The following is a 16,268-nucleotide window of genomic DNA, read 5'->3' as shown; positions in this document are numbered from 1 at the left end:
TTCTGCAAAGAGCAGCAGTGGGTGAAAGAGCACAGCCCAGGATTGTGATATCCGCTCAGGAATTCAAAGTACAAGGCAAAATGGGCAATCGACCGCAGAGCAGCTGACCGGAAAACTCAACAAATGTATGAACGCATACTTGGTGCCAACCGAGAGCTGGTGGTTCGGTAATTATGTGGCTCACGTTATTCCCAGTCTAGTTTTCGTAAACTTATCCATGGAGCACAAGCAGACAGACAAAGGACACGAGGCAGACACGGCTGACGTCGTTCATACAGTGTAGGCTTCTTGGGCACCGTATTCATGCAATATCCTGGAAAGAGGCCTGCAACAGCATTTTTCATTAGCAACAACTAAGCATGAGAGAAATGCTACCAGGATATCCCATAAATACGGTGACCGAGAAGCCTGTATTGGCCATACGTGGTGGCCTAACACCATGTTAAGTGACTTTATGCAGGTGTTTCCATCTTGTCCATTATATATGTACAAAAAACATTCATACAAATCCCATAAACTGGTAAAACAAGGCACTTCATGACTGCACATACAGGCTTTTGTATGAGAGCTCCTGTGGAACATTTGTGTCGACCATTTGAGAAGAGGGCACAGACAGATCCGTACCCCTCAGGGGATTTCATGCAAGATAAACCAATACCATTGCTTTAAAGTTTAACAGTAAGATTCTCTTGTCCATTTGTCACTACCTGTCAGCTGTGTGTTAGACAGCTCAGAAGACTTAACTTTCTGATTTTGAAAGGCGTGCTATTTGACAGCATATCATCTTGTATTGGAGGTGCTTTTGTGTAAATAAAATTTGTATGAATAAATAAAAATGTTTAAGAAGTATGTAAGGTATGTGTACTTGTAATGTATGGAACATATCAAAACTGCAAAAAAGAAACAATTTTTATTGTTCCATCTGAAGGTCAAATTTCACCACACAATATATATATATATATATGAAGCCATGAAAACCTACACACACACACACACACACACACACACACACACACATATATGTGTGTGTGTATAGGTTTTCATGGCTGCGATCAAAAATATATGTTTCATTAGTATCTTACTGCCATCTAGTGGCTACTCACTCTGGGTATTATTCAGAAATGGCAGACGTGTAACAAATCAATCAAAAATCATCACTTTACTGGAATGAAATGTCTCTTATCAGCAAAGTGTTGCCAGTAAGGACTCACCTTCTACTCACCTATTTGAACTGAAGTGTGACCTAAACTGTAGAATTTTACAGTTACTTGTCATGTACAGTGAAGACATCTAATGTAGAGATGTTCCAGTTATGTAATGCCGAAGGTATTCACCATTTATTTGCTCTTCTGACTTGACTTCTATTCTCGCCCCTCGTTCTCTCTGTCATTTTCAGTTTTGCATTACTGTTATGATGAATAACAATGCGTTTCCCAAGATTAATGTGCACAACATGTAAATAAGTAACACATTTAGGACACACACACACCTTTTTGCACTAAATACAGTGGAACGTATGTGTTTGATTTGATTTATTACTCTAGCCATTGTGCATAGGGGCCGATCATGAGCAACCAGTTAAAAGTTTATTTATCAAAGGTTTGATGAAATATATGAATAAAACTTGTGGCAATGGATCCCCTAATAGACTGCTTGTGTATTACAGGCTTTTTATTGGTCCTAAGAGTTGGCTGGAAACTCATTAAGAGAATCAAGCAAACAGCCATTTAAGGTAAAGGATAACACTCGACAAGTTCGTTTGAAGTGGCTGTTCTAGTCTGGACGTTGTTTATCCGTGGGGGGTGCTTTTTCAGTGTTTGCTATTTTATGTGTGGTGCTTTGTCTGTGTTGGTTATCCGTGTGACACTTTGTTTTATAATCATAATGATGAAGTTGTGGTGCTCCAAAACAGTGTGTGGAATCCATATTCCATAAGGATCACTGCAGAAGTAGCATATTTCATTGGCCCAAATACTGGTACTATAATACACAGGCCCCTAAATACCATGCTAGGCTGAATGTTCTGTTATTTAATGTGCTTGTCAATACATTGCATCCAATAAAACTCAGTACTTGCCTTGTGTAACATAATTCTAGCTGGGAATACCAGGGGACTAACTGGCGTATCCACAAGTGGATCATACCGGATGGACCCACTGCCATTTTTCACGAAACAATCAAAGTGTCTGCCTTCAGTGCTGTTCACAACCGCGGTGCGCAACTCTGAGTGGCATATGTGCATGCTGGGACATCAGCTAGTGCTGCAGCACCATCCCGTAATAAAGCCAAAACAGATTCCCACACCTCATTTTGCACCAAAGTGACAGATCAGAAGGCAGTGGGTAAGAAATCCAATAAAAAGGAGGTCTCAGCAAACAAAACCATAGTAAATGCTATATTTTTTTGTGTAAGGTGCTCGTGTCAATGTATTAACAAGGGTAGAGGAGCTTCTGCAGGCTTTATAGAGGAAAACTGAACAGAAAAAATCAAGAGCTCTCAGCTCACCCTGTCCTCTATCAGTTGTAGAGAGCACACTGGGAAATGTATGCCCTCTAAAATGCATGCAACCAACAGGCACTCCTTTTTTTTCTACAATCCATCAGCTCTCATACCTAGATGGAAAGCACAGGCAGGGGGGCAAGCATCTAATGGACAAGAGTCTCTGGGTTAGGCAGGGAATACTTGATTCACTTCTTTGTTAAAAGTAGCTTTATTCAACCAGATAGGTCAACAACAACTGAGGACTCTTCTGCAGTGAATGCTGGGATGTGGGCAAGGATTACATGGGTTTGTTTAGCCAGTTGGATGTAGGGGGTGATTAGGTGGCCAGATGCAGAGAGCCAGTGTCATGGGAATTTAACTAGGACACTGGGGTTAAAACCCATACTATTTCAAGAAGTGCCATGGGATCCTTAATGACCAGAGTCAGGACCTTGGTTTAATGTCCAACCCGATGGGATGCTTTGGCATTTCAATGCCGGATTTCTAGCTGGTCCCACCCCCTACTGGCCCACTAAAACCTCTTCGAATAGTAATGCTTTCTCCACAATTTATGTCTCATCTAATAACAAAGCCCAGCCCTGCTTAGACTCAGTGCTATTCAAGCCCAGCCCCGCTCAAATTCAGTACTACACAAGTCAGTGCTAAACAAGCCACATTCCACTTAGCTTCAGTACTAATTAAGTCCCACCCTGTTTAGAATCAATTACTGACCAAGCCCAGCCCTGCTTAGCTTCAGTACAAACCAAGCCCAACCCTGTCTAGCTTCAGTACCACCCAAACCCAGCCCTGCTTAGCCTCAGTACAAACCACGTCAGCCCAGCCCTATGATAAACTGAAACTTTCCTTCTATCCCCCGGCAATGCTATGACTAACACATCAGCCTGCTGGAACTAGTTCACAGCATCACAATGCTATTTTTATAGCACACATTTCCGATAAACATTTTGACAAGAGGGCTTTCTTTAAGAAGACATGCTGGTGAGGTTGCAAATATCAAAAAATATGAAAACATGTACTTTTTACTGCTAATAATATGAGAACTATCTACTGAATTCCAGATCTGCCTGGTTTAAAAAAAAAAAAGAAAGAAAGAAAGAAAAAACAGTTTCCCCCGAGTTAACTGTGTGGTCTGGCTCTAGCTTAATGGGCCCTCAGGAAATTCATTTTCAAAATTCTTAGCATGTTTATTAGAAAGAACTGGGTTAGAAGACTGTAGGTTTAATTCCCATGCAGGACATGGCTGCTACACCCTTGAGAACCGTGCATAACCTACATTGCTGCAGTAAAATCTCTAGGTATATAAACGGGTAATACATAAAATCTTCAATGTGGGCTGCCCTGGAAAAGTACATCAGCTAAGCACTGATAATGATGATGCTCAGAGCATGCTGGTTAAGCACCGTGTTGAATTTTAGAACAGCACAGCTCCACCTGGAATTGGAACTTGCATATTTCTGGGTCCAAACCCAGCCGCGTTACAGTAAATCAATATTTAAATGAGAATACCGCATTGTAGATGATGGCGTGGGTAATGGTCTGCTATAAAGAAACAATGCTGAAATCAATCCAAATGTCCCTCCGATACTTGACTTTTGGGGCGATTCATCTATGTTATTACCTCAACGGCTCTTTATTAATAATATAATACCAATATCCCTGCAGTAAAATATATGTAATGCAATGAATTCTAATGAGATCATAAGCCTGTCTCAATTTTTATTAGATATATGTGGAAATGCAATTTCCCACAGACAAAGTATGTGGACTTTAACATCCATAATGAACCTGGAAATCCTGAAATCCAGGAAACATGCTGTGTCTTCCATCACAATGATCAACACACACGCACAAGCAATATTAAATAAAGTTGAAACGGGGTATAGACCCAGCACATCTAAATTGAAACGTCATACCTCGGCAAATGCATTATGCATGTTTGTAACTGAATATCGGGAAATGAGTGTTGCGTATGAAATTGTGTGCACGGCTGTCTTTTATAAAATAGGCCTTTACCTTTGTACTGAATTGCAGTACAGCTTGCCCAAAGGGGAAAACATGACACGAATGAAATGAGCACTACTGAGCGCAGAAAAGGAATGTGGGGAAAAAGGAGAAACACAACCAACGTGTCACCAACAGGGGGCGGAGGGTTACAGACGGACGTACTAATGGACCCGACTGTGAAATGAAGGAGGTCAAAGGTCACGCGTCTGAGTCCCCACAAGGTCTCGGCGGAGGGTGGTGCATTTAGACCGTGGGCGTCAGAATCAAGTCCTCGCAGGCAGTCTCTGTGGGTTTTTTTCTTCTTTTTTTTTTTTTTTGTCAGTTTCAGCAGTGGCGACTCATTCAAGCTGCTTGACTGAGGAATCCACACACCTTGTTCTGAAGGCCTTAATTGGCAGCCAGAAAAACCTGAAGGCACAGCTGCCTTCCAGGGTGAGTTTGTATCCTCCTTGATTTAGACCTCTAAAGACTCCAAAAGCCATTCCTGATGTGGAAGATGTTCAGTGAGGGGAGTGGCATCACTCAGGACAGCACAAATAAGCCCTCTGCCAATGACAGAGAGGACCAGAAGTACTGACAGCACAACACTTCCTGTGCCAACCAGCGTGTGTGATGTGCACACTAAACGCATGGGTGACCCCAGTGAGAACAAAATGAATCAGCATCAGTTCAGCCTGTGTTTTGGTACACGGTTTTATAGTCAATGCATACAGCTTTAAAATAAAGGCAGAACACTTTATCCGAAATGTCCGCCGAATCTTTCTGTATGCTGTGTATTAAATTGTGTGTAAATATTCGGTAACAAAATGCATTTCCCCAGAAAAGAAAGATGGATCAGGCTCAATTTTACATATCTTCTCAACCCAAAGGAAACATTCACAAAGATTGATTATATTAGCTATATGTGATGAGACCCTAATTTAACCTTATGTAACGGCGATGCAGAAAAACCTAATTGGTTGAGAACAACGAGCAGATGAGTGGTCTGATGCAAGCTTGCAAGGTTCTGCTAGTTTCCAGGACACTTAACAGGCTTGTGCAAATTGTTTCAGAGGCCTGCTATTGGCTGAGGAAACACAACCTTTCCTAAATTCCTAATTTAAAGAAAAACCCCTCTGCTATGTTGACTTGAGCAGTGAAGTGCCTCTCACGCACTTATCACAGCTCACAGACAGCTTTGTGGAACAGTTCTGGGAATAGACACCATTTTTTCCTTTTCCATCTTATTAGTACAGTTAATTAAAAAAAAATTAAGATGCTTGTATGAAATAACAAATTACAGCTAAAGCAAGAAAGGCATTCCACCTGGGCCCAAAGTTAGGCGCACAGCAGGAGTTCCAATTTCTCCAGTCGATAGCCTAACATTAACCAGCGTAAGTTAAAGGGCAAAACTGACCCTCGATCAGTACTCCATACACTACTCTGCAAAGTCTTATGACAGAGTATTGATTAGCATCCAGGGCTGCACCAAAAGAAACAGCAACTCTGAGATGATTAACCCATGGGTGTCAATTACATTACAACCGCAAATGCAATAAGACACAGGATTTGCATACAAAACACCAGCCAGTTAATATATCCCTATTGAAGTAAATTCAATCCATTCAGAGCAAGATGGTTCACAAATCATGCTTTTGTTAGTTTCACACAAAATAATTTGACAGATGATTTTCTCAGGTGTGCAACAGGAACATCTGTTGCACACCTGTACAAAAACAAAACAATACAGGAGACATCTAGTGGATATTCTTGGCACAGCGGCCAATTTTCAGAGCCATTAAGTAGTTCCTACACACTTTCACACCAAATCAATCCACAGGCCAACGCACTGTAAACCTTCACCTCAACCCTTGAGGAGCAACAGCCACAACCTCCGCATCTGGCTCAAACTTTTTTATAATTGCTAATTCCACACTCTGGCCATAATAACTCTAATACTTAATAATAATACATCATAAGCATTTCTACATGCAACACCAGGGACTGAGTGGATAGAATATATGCACTGACATGCACTCAAAACTTTACACCAGCATGAGTGGACTTCTGGCTATTTCCTCAAACAGACCAAAGATTTCCAGAATATCAGCAGGCAATTATCACTGCATTAACAAAAACCATTAAACACTGCCTTCAATTCTTTAAAAATGCATTTTGCCAGAACTGCTAGACAACCACGTTCCAATCCATGAGTAGAACACCGGTTCAGCCCAAATAAGACTTCTACCACACGGTGGCGACAAATATCTTTCAGGTCAACTGCAGCCATTATAGTTTAAGGAATACACTGTAATGTCAAAATAGACTGGACAGCCAGCCTTCTTACAGCTCTGTGTAAACTGAAAGTTAGGTCTGAGTATGTATGTTTGAAGTTCTAAAATAGTATGTGAAGTCCCCAGGAAAATAAGAGTTCCCATAAAAGAATTTCCAAAATATTTCATTCAAAGAATACATTCTAGTGCCACAGAGCAGACTACTAGATATGCTGTTAAATACTGGTCAGGTAACAATTTGTGGGGGGGGGGGGAGAGAAAAAATTACATTTGGGATTGAGATGTTCATTTTGAAAATTAACTACTTCAAATAAAACCCAAACAGGAATATGCAATGGATACACACTACTGCACTGACTGCCTAAAGACCCTGACATTTCAAATGGGCACAGGAACCACTTTACCAATTTAATCTATTGTGTCCAAAAGAAACAGACAAAGCAGAACCAAGTACTTTGATTCTCTTTATTTTCTTAAAAAGTCAAATTGATATTAGGGTAAAGGGGGGGGGGGGGGAGAAAAAAAAAAAAAAAAAACAATTAACCAGTGAGCTAGCACTGCATGTTAAGAAACTCATCAAAATCACATCTCCCCCAAAGCCGCTCACCAGCAGTGCCTTGATAAACTGCCGCATTATTTTTTGTACAGTTGTCAAAATGGGGGACGAGAGCAATACCTAATACTGGGTAAAAAGAAAATAAAGCAGGGCTTACTCCTTTGGCAAAAAAAGGCAATTACATTACAAAAAACATATGATAAAGTGCCTCGCTTTAACATTTGAAGAAGGCATACTCAAATCACTTGAACACCCAAGCGAACCCCAACGCATTAGAAACAGTAATTCTGAGGGTGCCAGTGGGGTTGGAATTCACATGGAATGTTTTTTTTTTTTTTTTTTTTTTGAGGGGGGTGTGAGAATAAAAAAATTAAAAAAAAAAAAAAACATTGGCCAGGGTCAATCTGTCAGGATTTCCAAATGTGAATTCATAGTCATTGGGTTCACCCACTGATGCCATTTGAAGTGTAAACTTTATTAGCTTAGAAAACGGAGTTAAAAATCACTGGGATGACCAAGCCCTTAAATTACATCTAAATGTTACGGCTGAAAATATAGGAGGTAGAATAGAAAAAAAAAAAAAGGAAAAAAAAAAAAAAATAGAAAGACAAGCACTTCTGTAACAAAACGTTCTACTGCTCCTGCTGCTACTTTATTTTAAAACACACATATTCATTTCAGCCTTCAGTCCGCTTCTTCTTCCTCAGACTCGGACTCTGAAAAACAGACACAGATGTTCAGCTCACCCACCTTTGCATCACAGACCACACCCCCCCCCCCCCCCCCCATTCATACGGAATGCTTTTGCCAACGGCATCAACGCTCAACTTAACGAAACCCTTTTGAAAATCCTTGAAAAGCATTATTTATGTGGAACTTAAAAAGCATTTTGAAAGTGAATATCTGAAGAACAAAAGGTTCGACCACACACACACACCTAAAGGCAAGCTATTCAGGGTACCCCCCAAGTAAAAACTGTCCAAAGATACGCGATTGAACTAAAGGTACTTTTAAAAACCAGCTAGATCATGGCAACGCATGCATACTAGAGAAAATCTGTAGTTTAATAGTTTAACTTGGCTTGAACACCTGACAAAGCATGAAATCAGACTGAAGAGCAGTTACCTGAATCCCTGACAGAGGGCATGCATGTCTGTCTGTGTGTGTGTGTGTGTGTGTGTGTGTGTGTGTGTGTGTGTGGGGGGGGTGGGGCTCACCTTCCTCGGCGTTTTTGAGCCACTCGACAAACTTCTTCATCTGCTCCAGGAACACACTCTTTCCCTTTGCCACATGAGCTTCGCTGTACCACTTCAGAATGGCCTCCTCGCTCAAAACGTCCGCTGCGTAAGGAGAGGAGAGTTACTCAGGGAAACAGGGCCGAGTATCTCAGTCCACACACTAAAACGTATAAAACACCGAATATCCATACAAACAGAGATCTTTCACAGGAAACTTGGGTTGCAGGCAAAAGATAATGAAGTTGGAACATTAGCCTTTTCAAGGACAATGCATGGGTGGGTGCACACTGAACCACATGCATGCAACCAGATTTATACCCCCTTCACACCATTTTCCTGGAACGGGAACACACCCTAATCACAGCTAACTACAGTTCAGCTGGCAGAAGGTCCAAATGGCTTCAAACCAAAAACAGCCAATCCACATACAGAGGTCAAGGACTTCTCAATGTTTTTAAAAAAGGAAAAATATCAATAAGCGCAACTTTAAAAAAAACAGCATGTTCCAATTTGCAGAACACATTTTAAAGTCAGTACTAGTTATGCACATTTTAGGACAGCAGTTTATGACAGTTACATTCTGAAAGTTGTTTGCAGAGGACCGTCAATTTCTGTCAAAAAAAAAGACCGTACACATCTGTACATTTCAGTTTCATTCAATAATCATTTCGCTCTCCAGTGTTTCTGTTCAGGGTTCTTTAGACCACGTGAAGAACTTCAACCCTCCGGAGCAGAAATTTCAGTTCTGGAATTTATTAACACAGGCAGAACTACTAAAACCGTTAGCGCTTGGCTTCACTGCAGTGACTTTAAACCCAGTCTCAAATGAAATCAGGATGTCAGGAGTTTGGCTTCTTACTGGACCCAACAGGTCCCTCCTCCTCTGCTGCCACTCATGACCAGGTAAGAGCACACTTCACAAGAGAACGTACCTTTATAGAGAAGCACCACGATCTTCTGGAAAGCTTTCATGAAGTGGATGTTGTCATAGCAGTATTCCTGGATTTTGAGCAGGAGGGTGAGTTCTGAGAGGCCCTGGGAGGTGAAGGCCTTCAGGAGAGGGCTGTATTGCTGAAACACAAGAAGGGCGGAGTCAGTGACACAGGAAAAACATCACAACGAAACTAATAAATGGCTGTTCACACTGTCCCAGTCAAAGAGCTTTAAAAAGCAACTTCAGATCCAGGTAAAGGATAACCAGCCTTTTACAAGGGCATTTTTTCCAAAACTTTTTCAGTTACAGCCAAACCCAAAACGATAAATGCATTACACGCCAAATTAAAACAATTATGTCATAACGCATCCCCCAAGAAAGAAATTCTCTTCATGAAGATACTCTTCACATCCAACTTGTTGCATTGTAATAGTTATTTAACCCCAAGCCCAGTCTCAAATAGCCAGTCATTAAGTCAAAGTCTCTAATGGTCAAATACAAGTTGCACAAATAGTAAGTAAGTCCTGGACAAAGCACTCAAACATGGCCAACCTTATGCTTTACCTTGGGCTCAAGATTTACAGACTCGTATTTCAAATGAAGCCAAGGCTGCAGCTCACCTTCAAATGTTTGATGGCTTGTTCAGTTACCAGTTCCTCTTTTTTATTCCACTCTACGGAGCTCATCACGCTGGTCCACACGATGCCGATCATCGTCTGCTCCGAGATGCTGGTCTTCTTCATCTCCTCCTTCACGTAGGCAATGATCTGTGGGGAGAGAGCAGAACCAACAACATAAGTTAAATCAATTTCACCTTAATTTAGGAAAACTAAGGGCATTGTTGAAGTCAAGTTTTACCAAAAGGAAGGCAACGGTTCAGACAAACTCATAATTGCCGTCACTTTACAGTGACCTCTTTACAGTCAAATGTCCACAAACATGGCCGCACTAAACAAAGGGATTTCAGTAGCTCGTGCGCATGCCGAGCTACGCTATGGCGGTGGGGCTCACGTCTTTAAACGGGTCCCCGCGTGACATCTGCTCCTGGAGCTCCTTTTGAAGCTCCTTGCGAGCGCCAATGGACTGCTGGTTCCGGGCGAAGTCAGACAACTCCTTAAGCCCGGCGTCCGTGAAGTACTTTGAGAAGTGCTCACAGCTCCGCTTGTTGGCTGGGAACAGCTCCTATAAGACAAGGACAGAAAGACAGGAACGGTTCAGTGGAACCTCAAAGAAAATTTTGAAGAACACAAAAAATGAAGTAAAAGAAAGTACATTGTCTCGATGTTATGAGGTGCACAAGCATTTGTACTACATCTAGTAAACCAAAATGTATCCATTTGGATAAACATAAAAATGTAATTGCCAACTGTGAGGTAAACAATTCAAAAAGGCACAAAAGAGGAGAGAGAGAGAGACACCCTTTGAAAGAGATGAGATCAATGTGAAATGGAAGCAGCCATTACCATCAGCCTGTTGTCCATGCCAACTTTGCGCAGACTGGCAGCGACGGAGTTAATGTCCTTCTCGTTGATCCATGATTTGAACAGCTTCACAGCAAAGGCGGCCGAAACGCCTGGAGAGGCAGAGGAGGAAGAGATATAATTCTGTTCACGAGCACATCAGGGTAACGGCAGAGACCTGAACTTGTGTATGATATGAACTGCACAACAGGCCAGGTTTGAGGACGACTGCCTACACAAGCCTGAGGACACTGTACGTTATACAAGGCTACGTTCAAAAAGTATAAGCTTGGTAGACGTGAGCTCATTCAAAGACAGATTGATTTTTTGTTCAATGAAGACTCCCCAAAATTAAATTACACCAAGATCCAGTATAAAGGCTTTCCATTCAGACTTCCATATTCATGGCACAACTGGAGTGACTACTGTGATCTACAACCAAGGGAGCAAAAACTGCTAAAGTTGGCTTGAAATGTGAACTTACTGTTCTCTTTACGGTTCACACCCTGAAGGCGGCGACAATGTTAATTCTTGCAAGTTATTTACTGGAGCCAGTTCACAGAGCAAGCAGCACTTCGACACATTTAAATAAGGGAATTAGTCTTTTTATTCCATTTTGGCTTTTTCAAGCCAACTTAGTTTGTCCTCAGACTTTTCTTTCTAGTCACCAAATTATTCATACTTGCATCTGCCTGTCGCGGGTATGCCATCGTCCCCTTTAGCTCTTCAAATATTACATTTTTGAGCCAGACTTCATACTGTTAACACCGATAGCAGAAAGGCTGGACCCAGGGAGAAACTGACCAGAACCAGAATTATGAGTCAGCCTGGTTTCAGCTCTACAGTGGAAGTGCAGAATTTAAGTGTATGCATTTTCACCTTGACGTATTAATTGTCAATCAATACTCACTTCCAAGCAACATAAATCAGACCTAAAAATTTGCATCCCTCCCCACCAAAGTCACTAGAAGCGGTGGTCACCTTCTTTGACAAGGTTCTCGTTGAAGAGACTGCTCAGAATGGAGGCAGATATGTTTCCATTGGCCAAGAGGATGCCTGTTAGCATCGCCAACTTGTTGCGCTCCGACTCAGTGAAACCCTTTAAAAACAGCAGCAACTGCAGCAAGAAGAGGGGGGGGGGGGGGGGGGGAAGACCATTAGCAGAATTAACAATTATACTACATAATTACTAAATTAATTATCCTTCTCCAGGACAGTTTATAGTGTAAACTGAAAGCAGACTCACCTTCTTGATCTCCTCTTCGAACCCTTTCTCCAGGTACTTGTAACGCCTGATTAGTTTGTTAAAAACCTACAAGGTCGAAAAATATGGGTAAGACAGTGAGTTCACAGTTCGCTGGTACAACAGAGCACTTCATCTAGATCTGGCAGACCTGAAATACTGGGGGAAAACTTAATTCATTCAGACAAATTAAAACATTTGCTATTCAAGCACATTTGAATAGAAAATATTTCTCATCTCTCAAGTTTGGTTTTAGTGAATGTCCTGAGAAGGATTTCTATTAGGCAATCACTCAAAGCGTTTAAACCAAAGTTGTGCATTTGAGCACATATTGCTACATCCATGTTCTAGAACAAAATGTTCTAAAGGGTAAATATCTTCCCAATCTTTAGCTGCCCAAGTGGACATCTGGTTGCCCTAAAAATAAGTGGACTCAAATTCCCTCGTGGAAGGTCTCACTAATAGAAGCCCACCTGAGCATACGCTTGCATGGTCTCCAGGTCCTCTTGTGCAGTGAAGAGACAGAACTCCGTTCGGGTCATGTCATCAGACAGAGTACCACCCGGGGCTACAAGAATAAAGAGCTTGCGTTAGACTTGTGAACGGACGCCTGAAAACGAAAAAACGCACGCATCGGGGGCCTCACTCACCCAGCATTCCGCCAGCCACCAGGATGTCGAAGAGGGTCTCTGCATAGCGACGGTAGTCAAGTTTGGCGCCAGAGGCATCAAGGAACTTCGCAACTGCTTCCAAATCAGTGCCAGTTTGATTCAGACCTTGAACAATACTTTCCTGAAACTGAGTAGGGTCAAATCTCTCCTTTTCATCTACAGAAGAAAGATTTACAGGACAAAAATGGGCCGTCACAAACACACTTTCTAAAATGTGACTGGATAAAACTAAATGCAACATGGTAAAAGAAAATCATAACTAATAACTTACCTCTTTTCCTAGTTTTAAAACGCTGGCCGGTTAGCGTTGGCTTTTGCTGCTTTTGATTATTCATAAAAGACACCCTGCAAACAAAAAACACAGATTAAAATAGTACAGCATGATGATACAAAGTAAATCCTTTCGGCCATCTGGATTAAATTTCAAAATGCCCCAAATATACACAGCAGAGTCTCCTTGTTAACTTAGCTAGACCGTTGAGGAATGTAATCCTCTTATCTTGGAAGAAACCAGACGACATAAAAATAAATAAAACAAAACAGATAAATAAACAGGAAGTTTTAGGAACCTCAGATCACAAATGTCGAGAGCTAGCTAGTGTGCTACCATTAAGCAGGGTGTGCTCTTTGGACTACGTTTCCCAGAAACCCATCGCTTCCGGTCGGTCACGCTCATCTACTTACGGGAAAGAAAAGAAAAGGGGGGGGGGGAAAATCAATGCTTAGCTATACTTAGTCGATGTTTAAAATTAAAGCCCTTAAGTGAATCTTGGTCATTCTTGTCCAAATCGCTGGAAATATTCTAACCAAGACATCCTGTTGGAACACACCAACACACAGAATTCGACGGTGTCGCCACGACTGCGCAGCCTCAGAGCAGGACGACTCACGGCATTGTTTCAACACGCTTCGCAGTAATGGAGTTTCGGTAAATACAACTGGAACTTTATAAGATAAGTCCCCAAAAAGCAAATGTCACAAAGCCACACATTTACGAAATTGGTGTCTACCAAGGCACCCTAGTCCAATCCCAATTTCAACAGGTTTCCCTCAGAAAAATAAAAAAATGAATCTAGCTAGCGTCATCCAATTTAATTGGGTCATATTAATGTTAGAGACTGGATAACTTGTAAACAAACTTAGCAAAAAAAATGCCCAACAATGGTCACCCTCGCCGGGTATTTAAATGACAAATACGTAATTCATAACTCACGACTGACTCCAGCTTCCAAGTTAGCCAACAAGCTAGCACACTGCTTCCGTACTTTCCTGGTCAGCATGCAAACTCCTCAAACCAGATCAGCCGAGAAGAGCAGACTATCTACCCTGCTAGCCGGCATCAGGGTGTCAAATCCCGGACACACCAAATTGAGCGCCAAGTAGCCTATTAGCTACATTAGTTGTCGGCTAACATGCGCTCCATAGGCCCATCATTACCAGGGTAACTGGTAACGTTAGCTCACGCAGAAAGACCAACGTTAAAAGCCGAAAATATTAACGTTAAAAATGCAGTAATTCGATTGGGATATTATATCCAAACGTTAGACCAAAAATAATGTTGTATGGAATGATAACGCCCCGACTACAGTCCCACGACCGGCTTTTAAATTGCCTCGTTGGCTCGCTAGGCCATAAAGTTAGCCATACATTTCCATTGGGTTGGTAGGGTGGACCTGCCGCCGGGACTAACATGGCAGTGAAGGAAAACTCAGACAAAAATTAGCAATCTCATATAAATAACCAAAAGCAAAATGCGAGAAAAATAACAAGGGACTTACCGAAATTAATTCAGATCACAAACAGTTGGAGAACCAGAAATTACTGCGACACGATTCTAAACCTCTGCTCCAACAAAAAAAATCACCTACAATAAAATATTACTTAGTGCGGCGGCGCAAGCCTGATAAAATGTGGATCCTTACACTTGCACGGGGGCACTGTGATTTTAAGAAAGACGCATGGTTAGATTTAAATGCATACATCGCAATATGGAAATGAACGTTCACAAAAATGTACTTATTTAATTCAATTGAACATTAAGATATGTGATTAAAACACTTATATTATTATCTAATAAAATCATTTTAAATAAACCCCCCCTCCTTTTTTCCCCATAGTTGCCATGTTCTCAACTGGATCTGTTTGGCTGAGGCCATTGTTCGAGGTGTGTATTGTCGAGTTTCAATCTCTACGCCTGTGTAGTTGGTATTTTTAATACACATATGAGGTTATTCTAAAATTTTCCGAATTTTGTAATAGCTTTATATTCATATCATATCATACTTTAGACTTGGGAATATAAGTAGACATGATGTCTTTTAACCCCCCTCCGATGCTTAATTTCCCCCCTGTGTTCGACACATTTTTACACGGGCTTTGATCTGTTAAAATGTTTTATAAACACTCTTCTGTGTTCACAGGTTTAGGCATCCCTGTTCAATCGGAAACGTTAGCTAACTACCGCCTGCTGTCACGTGCTTTCGCAATCCTACGCATGCGGTAGTTTACGATATCAGCCGATAATACAGAGAATGGAGACGGTAACGTTATTTATTTATTTATTGTCTGCCAGCTAGATCATTGAGACGGCGTGTGTATCCGTAAACTCACGGAAATTATTAAATTTGTCAAGAAGGTAGCAAAACAGAAAATAAAACGTGTTTTTTCCCCTTCGTTTTGGAATTGGAGGGGTCAGAACAGTATTGTTTGACTAAGTCTTCAAATATTAAAAACGTATTTGTATTATTGAATTTGTAGGTATGAATATGAAATAAATAAGTAGCCTATAACAAGGTTGGTTACTGGGTCCTCAAGAATTATTGCCATTGTCAATAGCAAAAATGCTGGATAGCATTCAACTTTTTGTTTATCAAAAGTTTTCTCTGCTCAATAATATGAGAATTATTTAACACTGAATCTTAAAATCTTTAATGAGGTGGGAGAACGCATAGGGATCTGAGACCATTTCTCCATACAAAACTTCTCCAGATCCTTCTTGGTCCTCCCTTGTGGACTCTACTCGTCGGCTTACCCCACAGGTTTTCAACGGGGTTTAGGTCAGGCGACTGGGATGACCATTATAAAAGCTCTATGGTCAGTGATCCATTTTGGTGTGGATTTGATGGTATGCTTTGGCTCATTGTCTCACTGGAAGATCCAGCCGTAACCCCGGTTTAGCCTCAAGGCAGAGGCAGCCAGATTCTTTATTTAAAATCTCCTGGTGTTTGTTGGTGCAATGTATCCTAACAAGGTTCCCAGGGCCTTTTGAAGTAAACCAGCCCCACAACATCACAGATCCACTATTGTACTTCACAGTGGAGATAAGGGTCTAATAAGGGTTTCTTTTTACACCAGACCCACCTCTGGTGTTTGTTGCCAAAAAGCTCT

The 16,268-nt window shown here is 41.4% G+C and overlaps 1 protein-coding gene across 3 annotated transcripts; it reads right to left on the bottom strand.

Annotated features, from left to right (window-relative positions):
* Nucleotides 1–7,659: 7,659 nt before the first annotated feature.
* On the bottom strand, nucleotides 7,660–14,772 carry bzw1a (basic leucine zipper and W2 domains 1a). 3 transcript variants are annotated; one of them, XM_035411435.1, is made up of 12 exons: nucleotides 14,660–14,772; nucleotides 13,153–13,226; nucleotides 12,861–13,037; nucleotides 12,684–12,778; nucleotides 12,214–12,279; nucleotides 11,949–12,084; nucleotides 10,971–11,080; nucleotides 10,519–10,689; nucleotides 10,128–10,274; nucleotides 9,506–9,644; nucleotides 8,553–8,675; nucleotides 7,660–8,051 (listed from the first exon to the last, which is right to left on the bottom strand). In XM_035411435.1, the coding sequence occupies exons 2-12, from the start codon at nucleotides 13,214–13,216 to the stop codon at nucleotides 8,020–8,022; spliced, it is 1,260 nt and encodes a 419-aa protein (XP_035267326.1). In that variant the 5' UTR covers nucleotides 13,217–13,226; nucleotides 14,660–14,772; the 3' UTR covers nucleotides 7,660–8,019. The 3 variants fall into 3 exon arrangements, with proteins under 3 accessions (XP_035267326.1, XP_035267327.1, XP_035267328.1); XM_035411436.1 differs by lacking the exon at nucleotides 14,660–14,772 and adding an exon at nucleotides 13,489–13,511; XM_035411437.1 differs by lacking the exons at nucleotides 13,153–13,226; nucleotides 14,660–14,772 and having other exon boundaries at nucleotides 12,773–12,778; nucleotides 12,861–12,938.
* Between the last annotated feature and the right edge of the window lie 1,496 nt (nucleotides 14,773–16,268).

Source organism: Anguilla anguilla, chromosome 3, assembly GCF_013347855.1.
Source record: "Anguilla anguilla isolate fAngAng1 chromosome 3, fAngAng1.pri, whole genome shotgun sequence".
NCBI classification, from domain to species: domain Eukaryota; kingdom Metazoa; phylum Chordata; class Actinopteri; order Anguilliformes; family Anguillidae; genus Anguilla; species Anguilla anguilla.
This window is presented reverse-complemented; position numbering and strand designations above follow the sequence as displayed.

Coding starts and splice junctions, on each gene's coding strand:
- bzw1a (XM_035411435.1), bottom strand. CDS start 13,216: ATGAATAATCAAAAGCAGCAAAAGCCAACGCTAACCGGCCAGCGTTTT. Junction 10,690..10,970: donor GCATGGACAACAGGCTGATG/GTAATGGCTGCT, acceptor CTTGTCTTATAG/GAGCTGTTCCCAGCCAACAA. Junction 8,676..9,505: donor CGTGGTGCTTCTCTATAAAG/GTACGTTCTCTT, acceptor CTCCTTACGCAG/CGGACGTTTTGAGCGAGGAG.